This window comes from Lepidochelys kempii, chromosome 8 (assembly GCF_965140285.1).
Source record: "Lepidochelys kempii isolate rLepKem1 chromosome 8, rLepKem1.hap1, whole genome shotgun sequence".
NCBI lineage: Eukaryota > Metazoa > Chordata > Testudines > Cheloniidae > Lepidochelys > Lepidochelys kempii.
In genome coordinates, this window is record NC_136387.1 from 90557570 (window position 1) to 90578665 (window position 21096).

General features: G+C 39.3%; 1 protein-coding gene across 2 annotated transcripts in view; it reads left to right on the forward strand.

The window, feature by feature from the left end:
• The window catches only part of ITGB3BP (integrin subunit beta 3 binding protein), a 56053-nt gene that overhangs the window by 10745 nt on the left and 24212 nt on the right, over window positions 1-21096 (forward strand). For both annotated transcript variants that reach the window (XM_073357461.2, XM_073357462.2), the window contains 2 exons: window positions 6010-6148; window positions 20350-20425. In XM_073357461.2, coding sequence (XP_073213562.1) covers window positions 6010-6148; window positions 20350-20425 — 215 coding nt within the window. The remainder of the gene's footprint in view (window positions 1-6009; window positions 6149-20349; window positions 20426-21096) is intronic.

Here is a 21096-nt window from a genome sequence, read left to right on the forward strand (position 1 = left end):
CTCTCCTCTTGCACAGATTGCATCCCCATCCCATACTGCTGCTTCTCCTTTGTCTCCCAGGACCATCTCCATGGGCACAAAATGCCAATCTTCTCCCGCTATGCCCTCACCTGATGTGACCTCTGCTTCTGTATTTAAAAAGTCAGGAATGAGTGGTTAAAACTGTGTAATTTTGGTATGACATCATAAGGATTTGCCCAGCTATGCAACAGATCTGGACTCTCTTTCCCTGAAGAGAAACTCTGATTGCCACAGAGGTTGTGTGCTGCAGTAACTCTGTTCCAAGGTAGATGCTCAAAGGAGACTTCCTTCATGTCCAGAAATATGGTGGCTGCAATGTCAGGCATTCAAGGTTAAACAGAGAGGGCTCCTTGAAGCTTCAGTGGGGCCGCACAGGATCTCCATCTTGCAAAACAGGGTGGATGTAGGTTAAATGCCTAATGTACCATTGATAGCATTTTGTAACTAATATTTCTCTGAAAAACTGTCTTTACTGGCAGTGATGGGCTCAGTTCATCTTAATGTGGCAAAAGGTTAGCAGTAGGGTAGCCCAAGGTTTCCTGCTAGGACAGGGGTTGTTTAAAATATTAATGAACTGGAAAAAAAGGATGCAAAGATGATATAAAATTATTAAATCTGCAGATGATACAAAATTATTTAGGCTACTCAAAACAATGGAGAAGATTGAGTAATTCAGAGATATATAGGAAAGCTAGATGAATGAGCACCAAATCAAAATTCAATGTTAATATATACAAGATAATGCAAATTGGAAGAATGAATTAGATCAACTCATAAACATTGCTTTATTATAAACCCACAGTAACTGCTCAGAAACCCTGTGTATCACTGTGGGTAGTTCAGAGAAAACTTCAGCTCAGTCTGCAAAGGCGGTCAAAAAAGAAAAAAGCAAACAAAATGTTATAATGCGCAAGGACCAAGATAGAAAGCACTACTTAAAATATAAGGCTATTCTATAAAACAATGTTCCATCATCTAGTCACCCTGTTAAAAAAGGAATTGCAGAAAGAGAAGGGTTCCAGATCCAGACAGTGAAAATGATGAGAGGCATGGAAAGGCTTTTGTATAGAGATAGATTAAAAGATTGGGACTGTTTATTTTAAGAAAATGAAGAAGAGGGGATAGGATAAAGGTATACAAACATAATGAGTGTTATTGGGAAGGTAAATTGAGCGTTCCTATTTATCCTTTTCTATAATACAAGAACATGAGGACAGTGAATGAAATTAAAAGGTGGCCTATTTAAAACTGAAAAGGATTTTCTTTTTCTTACCCCACACATAATTAACCTGTGGAACTCCTAGCCTCACCAACAGCTGCGGGCAAAGAACTTAGAAATAAATAAATAAATAGACATTAATATGCATAATGAGAATACTCATAAAAAGCTACACAGAGGAAAAAATAGGGACATAAACCCATATGTGACATAAACCAACCACTGATTGCCTGGAGTTAGGAAGAAACTTCTCCTATGGGCAGGTTGTTACATAATTGACCATTAGGCATTTTGGTACACACCCATCCTCCGTTTTTCATGTTTATCGTCTCTGTAGACTTGTGACAACAAGGATGCTCCCCATAAGAACGTATCCTTGTCTGAAAAATATTTAGAATCCTGTAAATAAATAAATATTAACTGGTTTATAGTACACGTCATTCTACCCACTGCTGAAATGTAGCCTCTTCTTTAAAAGTAGCAACACTGAATTCCCACACGGGGGAGGCAGGGAGCAGCAAAAGTGTCTTGAAGCCACCTTTGTGCCCTCCTGATCTTGGGCTACTTGAAGGCTGAAGAGGCCCCATGCATAACTTAGATTCAGTACTTTCTCCTTAGACTTTTGTGTAGCAGCCCCTACCCCCAACACAACCCTCCTGCTCCCAGCCTTGCCCGTGCTCCTATGCCAGAGCATGCAAGACGTTCCTGCACTGGGGAATTCTCCCTTGGCTGGGTCATGGGCTTTCAGGGTATGCCTACACTGCAGCTAGGAGAGAAACTCACAGCCCTGGTAGACAGACTTGAGGGACTTGAGCTAGCATGCTAAAATAGTCATGTGGACGTTGAAGCTCTGGTGGAGACTCAAACTAGCCACCTGAGCTCAAGTCTAGAGGATTGGGGGGGCTTTAGTTTGGGTGGCTAGCTCAAGTCTCTGCTGGAGCCACAATGTCCATACAGCTGTTTTTAGCACCCTAGCACGAGTCTGTCTACCTTGGCTGGGAGGCTCACACCCAGGTGCAGTGTAGACATATCTCTGGAGCCCTTTACGCTGCTCTGGCTCTTTGTTTCAAGGAGTCAGGGTGAGGTGAGGTTCTTGCCCCAGAAGAACATTTGTGCATAGCAATGTTGAACAAATTCAGGATAAAAAGTAAGGAATACTATATTCATTTGAAACTGCAGGGAAACTTAGGTAAGCAAAATACAGATAATCAAATTGAAATCAGCTAGAATACTGCGTAAAGTATCAGAGGATCTTTAATGAGCAAAAATGGGGAAGACTGTGATTTTACATTTTATTCATGGTGTCAAAACTGTGTAATATGCATAAAGCCCTGTAATTATTTTTTCTATCATTAATGTATGGTGCTTAACTGAAGAGATTATAAACACGATTAGTAACATTGCTGTAAACTAATGTGTGAAATTGAAGAAATGGTATGAGTAATACACAGAAAAAACAGGTTATAGATATTGAGTTTTGTGGTATACAGTACATTGTAGTGACAGGAGAGAAGGCTGCTTCCTGTTTTGTGAGCTGTTTTTATATTTGTGAAAGTATGGATTAACAATTAAATTAAGTTGCTGCCTAACTTTCGAAACCAAATTTAACAATTAAAACAACAAAAATGACAAAAAGCACTTTTTGTTTTTGTTCTGCTTTTCTGTGAGGGTTTCTTTCTGAAAGCTCTTGTTTCCAAGGAGAGGAAAAAGTTGTCAAATACCTAGATGTGGTATATTTAATGGCTTAAAAATTTAATAGGAAAAACTTTTTCAGTAAAATATCTTCAGGGAAAAAATGTCATTAGCCAAAATGTCCCTTTCTCTTCACTGTGCCTGCACCTGTTGAGCACCAGTCTGTTTCCATCTTCTATGCCAGCAATGTGTAGAGCAGAGATATCTTGCCTGGTGACTTGAAGTCCCTTGGTATGATAGCTGCTAGATAGCTGCTAGATATAAGGGAAACGTTATTATGCAAATCTTGAAGCTGGGCCTTCCAGTTGGTTCAGTGTTTCATTCTTACGGCCCCTTGTTCAATTGCTGGGTCATCTGGTTGCTTATTTTACTTTGAAGCGTCAATATATGATTGTGTGTTGACTGTTATGCATGTTGCTTAATACTTAAAATTCAGTCAGAGGTAAAAACTGGTGGTCGCTATACCATTTGAAAGTGTCTGGGGGCTTTATTATCACCCCTAAGGATATAAGGGTGAAATTCTGGCTTCAGTGAAGTGGGAGGCTTTCTTTTTAGTGTTGTTTGGGTTTAATGGTGTCTTCGTGTGTTTCGTTTTTGACCTAATCATCACTGGTGTTACTTGAAGCTGCTATTTTCTTCCTTAGTAGGATGCAAGTCATCATCAGAACTTAGGTCCTTGATGTACAGGCAGATTCCTAATTTCTTGTGTAGTGGTAATGCAGTGGAGCTCAATTTTTTCAGGGTTATAGTTTAACATCTGGTCCAGGAAGCAAAATGTATACAGTAGAACCTCCATTCCCGAGCTGTTTGTAACTCTGAGATTCTACTGTACCAGTGAATTCCAGTCAATGTGTTTTCTTCTAACACATGTAAAAATATTGACTACTAGTTTGGTAAACAACAACATTTTTATGGCTGACTTAGAACAACGCTTCCTCAGCTCTCGTCCCCCAATGCCCCTACTCTACTTGCGCTACATTGATGACATCTTCATCATCTGGACCCAAGGAAAAGAAGCCCTTGTGGAATTCCACCATGATTTTTACAATTTCCATCCCACCATCAACCTCAGCCTGGACCAGTCCACACAAGAGATCCACTTCCTGGACACTACGGTGCTAATAAGCGATGGTCACATAAACACCACCCTATACCGGAAACCTACTGACCGCTATACTTACCTACATGCCTCCAGCTTTCATCCAGACCACACCACACGACCCATTGTTTACAGCCAAGCTCTACGATACAACCGCATTTACTCCAACACCTCAGACAGAGACAAACACCTACAAGATCTCTATCAAGCATTCTTACAACTACAATACCCACCTGCTGAAGTGAAGAAACAGATTGACAGAGCCAGAAGAGTACCCAGAAGTTACCTACTACAGGACAGGCCCAACAAAGAAAATAACAAAATGCCACAAGCCATCACCTTCAGCCCCCAACTAAAACCTCTCCAGCGCATCATCAAGGATCTACAACCTATCCTGAAGGATGACCCATCACTCTCACAGATCTTGGGAGACAGGCCAGTCCTTGCTTACAAACAGCCCCCCAACCTGAAGCAAATACTCACCAGCAACCACACACCACACAACAAAACCACTAGCTCAGGAACCTATCTTTGCAACAAAGCCCATTGCCAACTGTGTCCACATATCTATTCAGGGGATACCATCATAGGGCCTGATCACATCAGACACACTATCAGAGGCTTGTTCACCAGCACATCCACCAATGTGATATATGCCATCGTGTGCCAGCAGTGCCCCTCTGCCATGTACATTGGCCAAACCGGACAGTCTCTACGTAAAAGAATAAATTGACACAAATCAGATGTCAAGAATTATAACATTCAAAAACCAGTTGGAGAACACTTCAATCTCTCTGGTCACTCGATTACAGACCTGAAAGTGGCAATTCTTCAACAAAAAAACTTCAAAAACAGATTCCAACGAGAGACTGCTGAATTGGAATTAATTTGCAAACTGGACATCATTACATTAGGCTTGAATAAAGACTGGGAGTGGATAGGTCATTACACAAAGTAAAACTATTTCCCCATGTTTATTTTTCCGCCCTACTGTTCCTCACATGTTCTTGTCAACTGCTGGAAATGGCCCACCTTGATTATCCCTACAAAGTTTTTTTTTTCTCTCCTGCTGGTAATAGCTCACCTTACCTGATCACTCTCCTTACAGTGTGTATGGTAACAGCCATTGTGTCATGTTCTCTGTGTATATAAAATCTCCCCACTGTATTTTCCACTGCATGTATCCGATGAAGTGAGCTGCAGCTCATGAAAGCTTATGCTCAAATAAATTTTTTAGTCTCTAAGGTGCCACAAATACTCCTTTCCCTTTAGGTTAGTAATCATATTACTTTAAACTAGAGACTTAATTTTGGTTTTAATTGACCTCTGCTGTCTTAACACTGATTTTTCTTTTGTTTTTAGGAAATCAAACACTTGATAAAAACGGATAAAAATAAGATGAATCTTTAGTGAAATAAAAAGTCTAAAAATTCTGACCATGATTTTTAACCATAACGAATTCTGATTAGAAAGGAAAGTGCATGCCATAGTAACATCAAATTAACTTATTTTTCCCAAAAGAATTAACCTTTAGACTAACTGCTCAAAAGAGGACTTGGCACTCAGTTTAGGCATCTATATCTCTAGGTACCTTGCAAGTTGGATTTGTGTATGAAAGCTGAGAGGTTGACATCTAACAGCTTAATTTGCATATTTCGGTGCTGTTTGCGTGTACATTTGGGGATGTTCGTGAACAGGGACACTCAAAATTAGGAATCTCTTTGAAAATACAGTTACAACTTGGCCTATACTGCTTGATTAAACGTTAGTAAATTGGGCCATTTTAAGAGACTGTATGCTGACTGGTTCTGGGAGCACTGTATGGTCCACCTTAACAGGAAGTGTGGAGGCTGTAATTGTGAAGCACTGAGAATGGAAATTGGAGGGAGGGATTGGAATTGTCAGGGTTACATAAGGGATATGGAAGGACCTCCCTATGAACCAACATTTATTTATTCTTTTTTTAAACTTTGTTTAGCCACATGAAGCAACACCTTTGAAGACCAGAAAGAAAAATTTAAGCTCATATTCACCAACAACGGGAACATGTCAAATCAGTGCATTTTCATCTCCCACAAGTCATAATGTACAAAAGCTCGGAAATGGTCTATCAAATGGTTAGTTGAACATTCTCTTTTACTTATTGCAAAAAATGTCTTGTTATTGATTAAATCAGGGTCTTGATTTAGTAATTTATGTCTCATCTGGTATGTCTGATTTCTTTTTTCTCTTAAGGAGTTTTGATCTTTATGGTGAAATCCAACATTTTTAGGGCTCTCATCACATAAATGTAAGCTTTTGAGGTAATTATGATGACTATCCTGTAGTAGGCTTTTCTTTTCTTTGTTCAGTATAGAACCACTAGCATGTGGGGGGGGGCAACTCCATTCCTTCCTGGAATTAGACCAACTTTTGCTCACAATGAACTTTTGCACATTCTCTCTCTCTCCAACTCACAGCTTTCATTTACAGTGACAGTGGGTACTACTTTTGTGAATGAAAGGGAGCATATATTTTGGAGTTGCTGCATATTACCTGAGAATGTTATAAAAGAAATCATGTTTTAATAATTTGGAAGGCAGTGTAATCTAGTAATTAGAATAGAGGAGCTGTATTCCCAGTTCTACCACTGACCTTGAGCAAGTCATTTAACCTTTTCTGAATGTCAGTTTACCTGTCAGTAAAATGGGTGTAGTGTGTGCTTCTCTTGTGGGGGTTTTGAGTCTTTATGAATATTTGAAAGGTGCTTTGGTATTCTCTGATCAAAGATGATATAGAAGTACAGTTAGTTAACTCTACTCCTGTGCTTTCTTTCATGTATCTGCTGGCTAGGTAATTGGTGTAGGGTTTTGGTTTTGTGGTAGATTGGGCCACCTTCTATGGGGAGTAGGGGCTGTATAGTTTGGATGGCCTCCACCTCAGTAGAACAGGGACCAATCTCCTTGGGGGCAGGCAGACTAGAGTATTCAGGAGAGTGTTAAACTAGTAGCAAAAGGGAAGGATAAAAAGAGAAGATGTGAGCACTCAGCAAAAAATTGAGATGCTCAGAACAAAATCAAGGAGCCTTCAGACATAAAGAGAAGAAATTCTTGAATTGCCTATGCTAAGAGCCATGGGTAACAACAAGAGGAACTGGAATTGCTCATTTACTAGCATAAATTTGATCTAGTTTGTATTACTGAAACCTGGTGGATTATTTGCATGAATGGAAAGTTAAAATCAATGGTTATCACCCATTTTGGAAGGATCGAGTAGGCAAAAGGGGAAGGGGAGTGGCACTGTACGTCAGAAATGGCATTACCTGTTTCTGAGTCACTGGTAACTCAGAAGAAAATGATCTTGACTGCTTATGGATAGATTCCCTAACAGATGAGGAATTAGTTGGTGTCTGCTACCAACCATCAGATCACACTAGGGAATAGGATGACCACCTCCTTATGCACCTATCTATAACGTTCAGGGGGGAAACTGCGTGATCATAGGGGACTTTGAATTTGAGTGACATATTTTGGAAATCTCATGCTGCAATTACTAAAGCATCTGTGGAATTTCTAAATATTATAGATGTTTCTTAACTCTAAAAGTGTTGCAGCCAACATGGGGGAATTCTTTATTAGACCTTGTCCTTTCAGATCGAAAGGAACTGATCATAGAACTAAAAATTAATGATAGCTTAGGTATGAGTGATCATGACTTGATAACATTTAAGTTGTGCATGCAGAATACAATCCAGACTGGTAATATCTATACTTGGTACTTTAATAGGACCAGTTTCACAAAGCTGAAAACAATTATGAGCCTGATCAGCTAGGAGAGAGGGTTTAGTCAGACAAAATCTGTATGATACTTGGGAATCATTTCAGAACACCTTACTAGATGCCTAAAAAGCGACAATCCCACAATGGAGGAAGAGGCTGTGCTGGTTTAAAAAAACAACCTGGTTTAGAGCGGAAGTGAAGGCAGCTGTAAAATATAAAACAACAAATGGAAGAAAGGGAAAGTTGATAGAAATGAATATAAATCAGAAGTTAGAAATTGTAGAAAATTCCTAAGGAAAGAAAAGGGACACATGGAAAAATCTATGTCAAGCAGAGTTAAGGACAATAGGGAGTTTTTAAAATATATTAGGAATAAAAAGAATGGAATTGGTCCATTATTATATGCAAATGGTAGAATTAACAATAATAATGCAGAAAAGGCAGAAGTTTTCAATCAATATTTCTGTTCCATATTTGTAGTCTCATCATATGGTGATATAATACTCTTTCCATTCCACTAGCATCTCTGGAGGATGTTAAACAGAAGCTACTAAAGTTAGACATTTTTAAATCAGCAGGTCCCGATAACATGCATCCAAGAGTTTTAAAAGAGCTGGCTGATGAGCTCACAGACCATTAACATTGATTTTCCTTAAGTCTTGGAGCACTGAGGAAGTTCCAGAAGACTGGAAGAAAGCTAATGTTGTGCCAATTTTTTAAAAGGATAAACAGGATGACCCACATAATTATAGGGCTGTCAGCCTGACATTGATTTGAGCAAGATAATGGAGCAGCTGATATGAGACTTGATTAAGAAGGAATTAAAGGAGATTAATGTAATTTATGCAAATCAACATGGGTTTATGGAAAATAGTTCCTGTCAAAATAATTTGATATCTTTTTTTCATGAGATTACAAGTTTGGTCAATAAAGGTAATAGTGTTGATATAATATACTTAGACCTCTGTAAGGTGTTTGACTTAGTACCACGTGACATTTTGATTCAAAAATTAGAATGATATAAAATTAATATGGCACACAGTAAATGGATTAAAAACTGGCAAACTGATAGATCTCAAAATGTAATTGTAAATGGGGGGGTCATCAAGTGGATGTGTTTCCAGTAGGGTCCTGCAGGAATCTGTTCTTGGCCCAATGCTATTTAACATTGTTAAAAGAAAATCATCACTGATAAAGTTTGCAGATGACACACAGTTGGGAGAATGGTAAATAATGAAGAGGACAGGTCACTGATTCAGAGCAATCTGGATCACCTGGTAAACTGGACAAAAGCAAACTGCGTTTTAACACTGCTAAAAGTAAATGTATACGTCTAGGAACAAAGAATGTAGACCATCCTTACAAGATGGGAGACGCTATTCTGGGGAGCAGTGACTCGAAAAAGATTTGCAAAAAGAAAAGGGAGCATCACTTCATCTGATGCATCACTTCATCTGATGCTTATGCTCAAATAAATTTGTTAGTCTCTAAGGTGCCACAAGTACTCCTTTTCTTTTTGTGGATACAGCTTAGCACGGCTGCTACTCTGAAAAAGATTTGGGCGTTGTGCTGGATAATCAGTGGAACGTGAGTTCCCAACTTGATGCTGTGGCCAAAAGAGCTGACGTGATCCTGGGATGCATAAACAGGAATCTCAAGGAGAAGAAGAGAGGTTCTTTTACTCCAGTATATGATACTGATTTGTTCTTGATAAATCCATGCTGGTTGCCAGTGATTGCCCCTTCATCCTCCAGGTATTCGCAAATTGAGTGTTTTATACACTGCTCTAGTAGCTTCCCAGGTATCGAAGTCAGGCTGACTGGTCTATAGTTCCCCAGTTCCTTTTCCCCCTTTTCAAAGATGTGCGCTACGTTAACCTTCTCCAGTCTTCCGGGACCTCTCCTCGTATCCATGAGTTTGCAAATATTATTGCCAGTAGCTCAGAGATTTCTTCAGCTAATTCCTTCAGTACCCTTAGGTGAATAGCATCGGGCGCCACTGATTCGAATTCATTCAAATTGATCAGAAGCTCTGACGTATTCTGTACTTATCCCAATCTGCATCTTTTCCTCTTTATTGTCTATGGTAACTTCGCTAGTCGTCCGATCACATGTTATTTTTTGTCAGAAGACTGAAGCAAAGTAGGCATTAAGCAGCTTTGCCTTCCTATCAACTTCCGTTACCAGCTCACCTTCTCTATTGAGCAGTGGACCCACACCAGCCTTGATCTTTCTTTTTTGTCTGACATATTTGAAGAACCCCTTCTTGTTGTTTTGTTAGCCATTACAAGGGTCCTGGTAGATTCTGTGAATTCTATGAATCTACCAGGGTTAGCCGGGACTACAACGTGTCATCTAGTCTAACCCTCCCTGGAGTCTCCATCACTGACAATTTTTAAATGAAGATTGGATATTTTTCTTAGAGATCTGCTCTAGGAATTATTTGAAGAAATTCTATCGTCTGTGTTATACAGGAAGTCAGACTAGATGATCATAATGGTCACTTCTGGCCTTGGAATCTATGAATCTATTCATGTTTATCATTGTTTCCATAGTCAGGCATATTAACTAACTGTGTTTTAATTATGCTAATACAGTACCCAAAGATCATTAGCTATCAGAATAGTTGTCTTTACTTTATATTTTGCGTATATAAGTATTACCAATTAGCCCTAGAAGGTATAGCCATTCACTTCCAAGATTCTTGTAGAGTTAAATACTCTTAAGGTATATTTTCAGAAGGCAAGCCTCCTTTTTGTGCTTACAAGCGGTTAGTAGTTCCTCTAAACTTTTTTGATAGCAAATCAAACAGAAGCACAATTACTCTATTTGGACCGAGTTTATTTCCCTTCATGTGCTGCCATTAGTATGAACAAGTGTTTGAGTCCTCCTCACAGAAATATCAGGCAGGCAGAAGCCAGTCCAGCTGTTTGATTTTTGTGTCCAGGTCTTCCTCTCAACTTGCTGCTGGGCATCCCCAGTTGTCCTCCTGATTAACGGAAGCAGCTACCGCTGATGCTTTTGTGATGAAGTACCATCTTTCTTTAAAGTGTCAGTGGAACTCCAGAACAACATGGAACAGGAAATTAAAGGAAACGTCCTCCCGGAAAAAGCCAGAGGATGGCGAAAAAATATTCTCCCTCCTACCCATCTTGTCCTCCCACTCCCCACAGGCTTGTGTTGAATACAGGTCTAAGCAATGGCAGGAGCAGCTCCTAACTGGGTGACCGTGCTCTGGTTTTCTCCAGTCAATGGTAGTGGCTCAAGAACTGGAAGGGTGATAACCCTCCCATCCCTATTTTCATACCCACAGGTTCTCTGCACTCTACCCATCAGTCTGTCATTGGCATTAAAGAACTTCCTGAAAATAACTGTGAGCTGCATGAGGCAGGAAGCCTTTATTATCCTCCCTGTACTCAACAGAGGAGCAGGCAGAGTGCTCAGTTCCTTCCCCTCAATGACTGAATTCATCTCTCAATTGGCTGTGCAGGTCTCACACTATGAGGGTCTACTTCAGGACCCCTCTACCTCTACAAAACTACAAATGCCATCTGCAGATTGGGGGTGTGGAGCCCAGTATTCATCAGTCTGTACACGGAACACTGTCCCTGTGGGAATAAAAGCTCCACGTCCACATGTACTGAGTTGAAGCAAAGTGTCTATGCCAGAGCCCTCTCTTTGTGGGAGACTGAGCTCATTACCGGGAGGTCTTCAACAAAGCAGTTGGCCTCCCTTAGCTAACTACTTCATGCCGAAATGTAGCTCCCTAGTTTTCAGGTACAGAGAGTCAATACCTAGACCCCCAGGCCGCAGGATAACTTCTCCATGTCCTAGGAAAGGGATGTAGCTTATGCCTTCTTTCCCCACCCCTGACGTGGTGGGTTTTGAAGAAAACAGAAAGGCATCAGTACCTCTCATAGCTTGAGTAGCCAAGGTGGGCCTATTTCATAGACCTCTAGCTGTCCTGAGGTCTCGGCCTCCACTTACTAGAAACAAAGGCTGTCAACATCAGGATCCCTGCCCTTCACCTTGACCTTTAGCCTCCTTAATTTCATGAACATTCCCTCCTGTCAAAACGAAGTCAGGGATCTCAATACCTGAAAAGATGCTTCTCTGCTTACTATGGGGAATTTCCTGCGTTCTTGATATAGATCCCACAGAATCTCCACTATCCCTTCCATTCTGCAGTTCTTCCAAAATTCCTATGAAAAATATCTGCTAGCCCTGTAAAATACAGGTCCCTCTCAGGGGGTCTGTAGGAGGTTTTCCTGTGGAGTTCTACTCCATTGTAACCCAATTGGTTCCTCAAGGCAGTTACCTTGTCCCTTTGTTAACTACTTGATTCTCCTTGAAGTCTAAACTTTTAAATGCTCTCTGCTTGGACCCTTTTGAATCCACCCTCACTATTCTTCTTTCTCTTCCCTGTGGTGGAAAGTAGCCTTTCTAGTGGCCAGCACTTGGGCCAGAGAGTTTGGGAGTTCCCAGCCTTGGTTTGTAATCTCCATGTTAGAGCTAAGATCTTTTCCCATCCCATGAAAGTTTTTGAGATTTTGAAAATGTTTCTCATTCCCATTCATCAGAATGAAACTGAGACCTTTTGAAATTTCACCAAAAAAATGAGACACGGACACCCCCCCGAATCGCCAGTAGCCCAGGTGGTAGACCCAGGTTCAAGCCCCTGCTTCGAACCAAGCAAAGGGTGTCTCACAGCCCAGGTGAGCACCCTAACCACCAGGCTATGGCAATTCTAGGGTGGGTCTCTCTCTATTTGACCAGAAATCCCATCCTGGACCTGAGAAACCTTCCTGATGAAGTTTCTCCCAAACTGACATGGTTCTATGAAAAGTTTTGTATGTTTTAGCTGATGTGTAAAAGGAGCCGTAACAACCTTTTTCTACATTCATATAGCTACAAAATGCTGTCAAATACTGACTGCTACATCCCATCCTTTCAACCGACCACTTCTCTTTCTCCCTAGACATTTTACATTTATTTTAAATGTTTTAGGATTTTACTAGGCCTTTGATTGGCAAGTTTTCAGAGGGGTCCTTCCAAAGCAGCTCTTGGGAGGTCTACTCACCCCAACCGGCTCTGTCTGGTGTTCTTTACCCACTTCCTTCTGTCAGTTTCTTCCTTCTTGCCACTTTATGGCGAAGCTAAATTGGGCTAGGTTAGTTACTCCTTCTCTCCCAATGTGGTCATTGCTAGTCAGATTAGTTTGTCCATAATGGCAGTAGTCATTTCATGGAAATGCAGATTTCTCATACCTTGGTAATTGTTTTCCATAATGTGGCGGCACTGGTATGTACAGTAACCCAGTCGGGAATCAGGCTTGGGCAAAATGACTAAATAGGGCGGTGTATACTAACCATAATTGTGCTCCAGCTTTGGTGTTCTTAACACGGGAAACTTGCCTGCACCCTGGAAGGAAAAGGAAATGGGCTAGAAATCCTGTGTCCTAATGGCTACATCTTGACAGACTGATAGATGAGGAGGACTCATCTGTTCCCAGTGTTGCAATGTCTTAGAAAGCAACTAACAAAAAGGAATTTGTTCTTGTGAGCACAGAAATGCAGTTGCAGATTTTGTGGGTGCCTGCAGATAATGAAGCTGTGCCTCAGCCTTGTTGGATTTATACCCCAGAAGGTTAATACATACATTTTATACCTGATGTTAGCATTATATGCAGCTTTAAAATCTTTCAAAAATTTAACAGGCTGGGGCTTTTAAAATATGCAATATTAGTGACTAGCCCATTGTGTATGCATGTACGTTTTTAAACAGCTCTTTCATTTGGATGTTGGCAAATACCTTCATCAAGTCATACATAAATGTGTCTGTACTGCAGGTGTTAAACAATTTTCTGCAGAGCTGCACAACTCTAGGTTTGCATTATATGGGCTTTTTTAATAAAAAGGAAAAAATGCCTTGAGGACTAAAATGCTTGTGTATTGAGATGTCAATGGGAAAGGTGAGCATGTACTGTATTTCCATACTGAAATTAAATATGGACGTAAGGGAACATTCTTTTGGCTCATAAAAAGACTGATCACATGTTCACAGCTGACATTTAGATGGATAATTATTCAGTAATGGAGCACTAACTACCTTTTTCTACATTCATATTGCTACAAAATGGTGGCAAAGACTGACTGCTGCATCACATCCTTTCAACAGAGTGCTTCTCTTTCCGTAAAAGAAAAGGAGGACTTGTGGCACCTTAGAGACTAACAAATTTATTTGAGCATAAGCTTTCGTGAGCTACAGCTCACTTCATCGGATTGATCTCTAGCTCACTAAAGCTTATGCTCAAATAAATTTGTTAGTCTCTAAGGTGCCACAAGTACTCCTTTTCTTTTTGCGAATACGAACTAACACGGCTGCTACTCTGAAATCTCTCCCTAAAGACATTTTAAATTTTATTTTAAATGTCTTAGGATTTTATTAAGTAATGTAAGAATACAACAATAGAGAATTGTATTACAAAATGTATTTTATTAGCTTTAAAGACTTTCCTATTTACACTATACAAAGTATAAGAAGTTCCATATATAAATGCTGTCCATTTAAGAACACTGTAAATATTGTTTTTCCTTTGAATAGGAGTGACTAAGTAAGCCCCTCAAGAAGTCTAAGTGCCTAGAGCATGCTACTGTTGGTTAAAAGTATACTGTATTTTTCAGAATCTAAACACCCTGATGTAAGTACACATTTATGATGTCAAGAATTCATTGTTGCAATGCTCTGGTGGGCTGCATGATAACATACGTGTGCATTGGCAGACTACCTTGAAGTGCATGGCCCATTTATTACATTCTAAATAAATGATATGATCCCTTCTTCAGTTCCTCTTCCTTAATGGCTAGTATATTTTTAAGATTCATTTTTAAATTAATTTACTAATTTTCAAATGCACTTACGGTTCAGCTCTTGTACGTCACTAGTCCCGTGGTAATTTCAGTCTCATAAATGATAGCCAATTTGCTACAAGTACTTAAATTTAAATTTTAAATAACTTGGGGATAGGGCCCTCAGCTATTGTGGAACAACTTAAACTTTTATAGCACTTTGTCATGCTGAGGAATCTCAAAACGCTTTACAAAACATTAAAATTAAAACTTAATCCATCCTACAGAGCTAATACTTACATGCAATAATTTAAAAGCCAGTGAAAAGAAGTGAAAGCACTTAACATTTACACTGAATCAAGGGGAAGGTGGGGCCATTTCTCATGTCAAAAAGGTGATATATAGTAGCTAAGGGTGAAATCCACCCCAGTGCAGTGGGCCTGCATTGGTAGCTATGCACCTCTTAAACCCCACATTAAGGGCCCACGGCTTGCTGCAAGACCTCCGCCCTAGGATGTATTCCACCTTACAGAGGCAATGAGACACTGTAGTATGTTTGGGGAATGAAGCTGTGTGTGTTGAGGTAGGGGTAGGTATTTTAAGAACTAAGTGAAAATGCTTCTGTATGAAATTGTTCTGGTAAAAATAATACTGATCTTTACTATTTTTGGAAATAGAAGAACTAGGCATTGTATTTGATCGGGTCTGCTGACCTGTAAGTGCTGTGGACACTAAACTTGACTGACATATTACAGGGGCTTCTAAGGCATCCATTGACATAACCAAGTTTAAAAAAACCCGCTATCCTATATCGGAGAACAATACCATGCATCACCCTTGCATCATCTCCTCATAACAAATGGCAGATCCAAGGGATAATTTAATCAGGGGACCAACTGATTTGGAAAAGAAAGTCCAATAATTAGAAGAGAGCTTGAATGGACTTGTTATATTCAATAAGAAAAAACTCTTTGCTCTTGGGCCACGAGTCACTATAAACTTATTATCCTCCCTCTTCCCCCAGAAAAAAACAAACAAAAAAACCCAGTCAAATAGAAAAAGAGAAGAGAGGATTTGAGTCTATAAATAGAAGATCTGAATTTGTACATGAAGCAAAACCTATTGAAGTCATATGGATTTGAACTTGTTTTTCCTGAACTTAAATCTAGCTTAAATTTTCTTATATTTTTATTAGGGCTGTCAATTAATTACAGTTAACTCACACGATTTACTAAAAAAATTAATCATGATTAAAAAATTAATTGCAGTTTTAATCACACTCTTAAACAATAAAATACTAATTGAAATTTATTAAATATTTTGGATGTTTTTCTATATTTATATATATATATATATATATATATATATATATATAGTATTCTGTGTGGTAATTAAAAATCAAAGTGTATATTATTTTTTTTTATAATATTTGCACTGTAAAAACAACAAACCAAAGAAATAGTATTTTTCAGTTTAGCTCATACAAGTACTGTAGTGCAATCTCTTTGTCATGAAAGTGCATCTTGCAAATGTAGATTTTTTTCGTTACGTAACTGCACTCAAAAACAAAACAATGCAAAACTTCAGAGCCTACAAATCAACTCAGTCCTCCTGCTTGTTCAGCCAATTGCTAAGATAAACAAGATTATTACATTTACAGGAGATAATGCTGCCCTTTTCTTATTTACAATGTCACCAGAAAACGAGAACAGGCATTTGCATGGCACTTTTTGTAGCCGGCACTGCAAGGTATTTACGTGCCAGATATGCCAAACATTTGTATGTCCCGTCATGCTTCAGCCACCATTCCAGAGGACATGCTTCCATGCTGATGATGCTCGTTAACAAAATAAGGCGTTAATTAAATTTGTGACTGAACTCCTTGGGGGAGAATTGTATGTCCCCGCTCTGTGTTTTACCCACATTCTGCCATATATTTTATGTTATAGCAGTCTCGGATGATGACCCAGCACGTTGTTCATTTTAAGAACACTTTCACTGCAGATTTGACAAAACGCAAAGAAGGTACCGGTGTGAGATTTCTAAAGATAGCTACAGCACTTGACCCAAGGTTTAAGAATCTGAAGTGCCTTCCAAAATCTGAAGGGATGAGGTGTGGAGCATGCTTTCAGAAGTCTTAAAAGAGCAACACTCTGATGCAGAAACTACAGAACCCGAACAACCAAATGAGAAAATCAACCTTGTGCTGGTGGCATCTGACTCAGATAATGAAAATGAACATACATCGGTCTGCACTGCTTTGGATTTGTGACAGGTTGGGCCAGATGGCTACAGGAGAGTGATAGAAGGCAGATATATTAGCCCCAGGTTAAGCAGGTCCCTTTTCCCTGGGTAAGGTAACAGGGGCAGTTCCAGAACAGTCAGGAACTTGCTGGAACCAATTAAGGTAGACAGGCTAATCAGGGCACCTAGTTTAAAAAGGACCTCATTTCAGTCAGTGAGGGGCACGCAAGGAGCTGAGAGTGAGAGGGTGTGCTGCTGGAGGACTGAGGAGTACAAACACTATCTGGCATCAGGAGGAAGGTCCTGTGGTGAGGATACAGAAGGTGTTGGGAGGAGGCCATGGGGAAGTAGCTCAAGGAGTTGTAGCTGTCACACAGGTGTTACACGAAACACTGTAGACAGCTGTGATCCACAGGACCCTGGGCTGGAACCCGGAGTAGAGGGTGGGCCTGGGTTCCCCCCATCTCCCCAACTCCCTAATAGATACAGGAGGAGTTGACCTGGACTGTGGGTCCCACCAGAGGGGAAGGTCCCTGGCCTGTCCCCCAACCCACTAGGTGGACCAGCAAGACTGTGGGGATTGTTCTCCTTCCTTTTCCCCATGCTGGCCAGTGATGAGGTTAGCTGAGTGAATGGCAGGTTTGAGCCACTAGCAAAAGTGGCCAAACTGAGGGATGCCGTGAATCTCTGAGGCAAGCAAATCCGCCAATAAGCGCAGGACCCCCAAGGCAGAGGAGGAACTTTGTCACAGATTGTTATCAAGCAGAATACATCATCAGCACGGACGCGTGTTCCCTGGAATGGTGGATGAAGCATGAAAGGACACATGAATCTTTAGCGCATCTGTCACGTAAATATCTTGTGACACTGGCTACAACAGTGCCATGAGAACTCCTGTTCTCACTTTCAGGTGACATTATAAACAAGAAGATGGCAGCATTATCTCCTGCAAATGTAAAAAAACTTTTTTGTCTGAGTGATTGGCTGAACAAAAAGTAGGACTGAGTGTACTTGTAGACTCTAAAATTTTACATTGTTTTATTTTTGAATGCAGTTTTTTTTGTGCATAATTCTACATTTTTAAGTCCAACTTTCATGGTAAAGAGATTTCACTACAGTACTTGTATTGGGTGAATTGAAAAATACTATTTTTGTTTTTTTTTTTACAGTGCAAATAGTTGTAATCAAAAATAAATATAATGTGAGCACTGTACACTTTGTATTCTGTGTTGTAATTGAAATCAATATATTTGAAAATGTAGAAAACCTCCAAAAATATTTAAATAAATTGTATTCTATTATTGTTTTACAGTGCGATTAATCTCGATGAATTTTTTTAATAGCTTGACAGCCCTAATTTTTATGGCTTTTTCCTCTCCTCCATCAGATCCTTCCTTAAAACTTGATCCTTCCACTTATTCTTTCATCACTAGTATCCTTTCCAGGGCTGTCTGCTGCCACCCTCATACTAATCCTTTTATAATCTGTGTTGTATCAATCTGTTTTACGCTATAAGATCCTTTGAGTGGGGACTTTTTTCCTGCACATATGTAAAATGCTGTGTACTTCTAAGGTACTATGTAAATAATAAAACTAAATCTCTGAACTAAAAGTTAATTCTGTGGTTCATAGTGATGATAGTCACTAATATGTTGAAGATATGACAAAAAACTAGGTCTCACTTTTTATCCTTTTGTAAATGTGCTTTAAGCCATATTTATATTTTAAATAATGTATTCACTGTCGGAGCAGTCAGGTCAGCTGACATAAGAACGTGAATGGCGGGGAAGAGAGATCTCTGTTGCCTAGGGTGACCAGATAGCAAGTGTGAAAAATCGGGACGGGTGGGTGGTAATAGGAGCCCATATTAAAAAAAGCCCCAATTATCAGAACTATCCCTATAAAATCGGGACATCTGGTCACCCTACTGTTGCCATTTAGTACAATTTTTCTCTTGGAGCACCATCCCCCCATCACCTGTCAGAGAACAATCACTATTTTATCTGGATAGAATTTCATTTTTGTAGGGACTCTCACTCAAAGACAACACTATATTGGGTGTGGTTATTGGAGAGCTTTCTGGCTTTGAGAACTTTTGATCCTCATGCAATTATTTCTTTGTTATGAAAGCATCATGGTGGGTTTCTATAAAATCTTCAGAATAAATCATTGTTGAGGGGGAGAGAATAATCATATAGCTCCTCGCTTGCTGCGCACCTGAAGTGCATGGAAGTGAAGTTTAAACACAGTAAAGATGGACTGTATATTTTGCCATCGCTATAATAAAATCTCACGGGAAATATCTTTTACAGTGATTCCTGGGGCTCAGGCTAGTGTTGTATTTCCTTAGAAAGCCAATATAGAAATTGATATATGGTATAAGGCGGGTACCTAATTTTGTTCAAATGTAATTTTTTTCCTAAAGTGGTATTGGTAGATATATTGTGAATATACACTGAAAGGAACTTTACATATAGTATTTGATTAAGGTTGTTTTTTTGTTCCTCAATATAAGTATGCTGTATGTTTCTTGACATTTATATAGGGCTATCAGAATAGCCCCAGCAGATATGACTCAAGAAGCAGTAGATTTAGTTTAGTACTACAATAGCTTTCTAAATTCTTGTCCATTTGATTGTTCAACTGAAAAACTTTTTTCCAGTTAAACTGATCTGAATATACACCAATCTAAAGCTTGTGATCTATAATTGCTCAGCTGTAATCACTGTAGGCCATACAGATTTCTTATCTAAAAGGCAGTTTATTTTCTTTGCACCACATCTGAATTCAAGTTTAGTTAGCAAAACTATAGCAGTGGAGTTTTGTGGTGATTCCCTCCCTCATCCATTTCCTGACAGAAACATGCAAATGCTCTAAGAATCTGTACATTGAAATACAGAAATATGACTTGTTCACATCCTGTCCTGTGACAGGCACTTGGCTTGAATACTGTAATATCAATGTACTATGTCAAAGCATTTGGAAAGAAGTTGCACTGTCTCCTTTTTAGTCTCATACAAGATGGGGTTCAGGGTAGAGGCACAGGCTTTCTTTTTGTTAAAGAAAGTGGAGGTTTTACTTCTCAGTCATAGAAGTGCTTTATAGATAAAGATTTTTCTCCAACATGCTGCATTTTGAAAAATATTCTTAAACAAGATGTTCAACAGTTTTTGATCTTCTAATTTCTGACAGAATGATACCAAATTCCAGTCACTGACACTGTATTTCCAAATTGTCTACATCTAAAAGCTACAGAAGCCACTGAGGTGACAAATTAAAAAAAAAAAAAAGTTTGTGTGTTAGTGGGACCGTGATCCTTGTTTCATAAGCAAGCTGTTTTTAAGAGATTTTTCTGTAGTCAGGATGCATGCTAACGCCTCTTTTTTTTCTACTGCTTCCAACTACATACAGTACACCTGTTTCATTTTTATCTGTATTTTTGTTTCTTTCTTTAATATGGGCTTCTTAGGAGACAGAAATGAGCTGAACGACTCAGAAATCGGTTTATCCAGAAGAGGGCAATCTCAAACAGAAGAGTATGATAAGTAAGTATACCAGTCTGTGGTGATAAAATGGCATCATTTTCAGTTATGAGGGAAGTGACTATTTCCTTAGAGAAATAAAACTTGGAATGATTGTTCTTTTATACTTTGAGATTATCCAGGGTAGGGTTTTCTAAAGCAGCTAAGGGAGTTGGACACCCAACTCTGATTTTTCCATGGGATTTGGTAACCTAACTCCCATACCCATTGTTAGAAATCCCAACCATAATGGCAGTATTCTAATTAAGGAATGTGTTTTGTTTTTCCAAACTGTTTCACATGTGCAAGCTCTTTAGATTTTGCTGGAAGCATTGCTTGTGATAAAGATGCATTGCCAAATTCTAGTGGTTGATTTTGATACCTCTCATCATGATGGGTCATGATTCTGACTTCAAATGTATATTTGTTTTGCTAAAATGTTCCCATAAGAATCTTGTTTTTCTTGCTGCAAACTGACTTTAGTACATAAGCCTTCTGACAGTGATGGACATTTATAGGCCTCAATTCAACAAAGCACTTAAGCAGATACATCAAGTTAGGTGGCTGCTCAGGTGCTTTGCTAAACAGGGATGGACATAAGGTGTGCATAAAGTATTTTGCTGAATAGGAGTCAGAGTTGGTAAAATATATTATAGGTGGGGTGGTAGCGTGATACATATTAAGGTTGTCTGGTA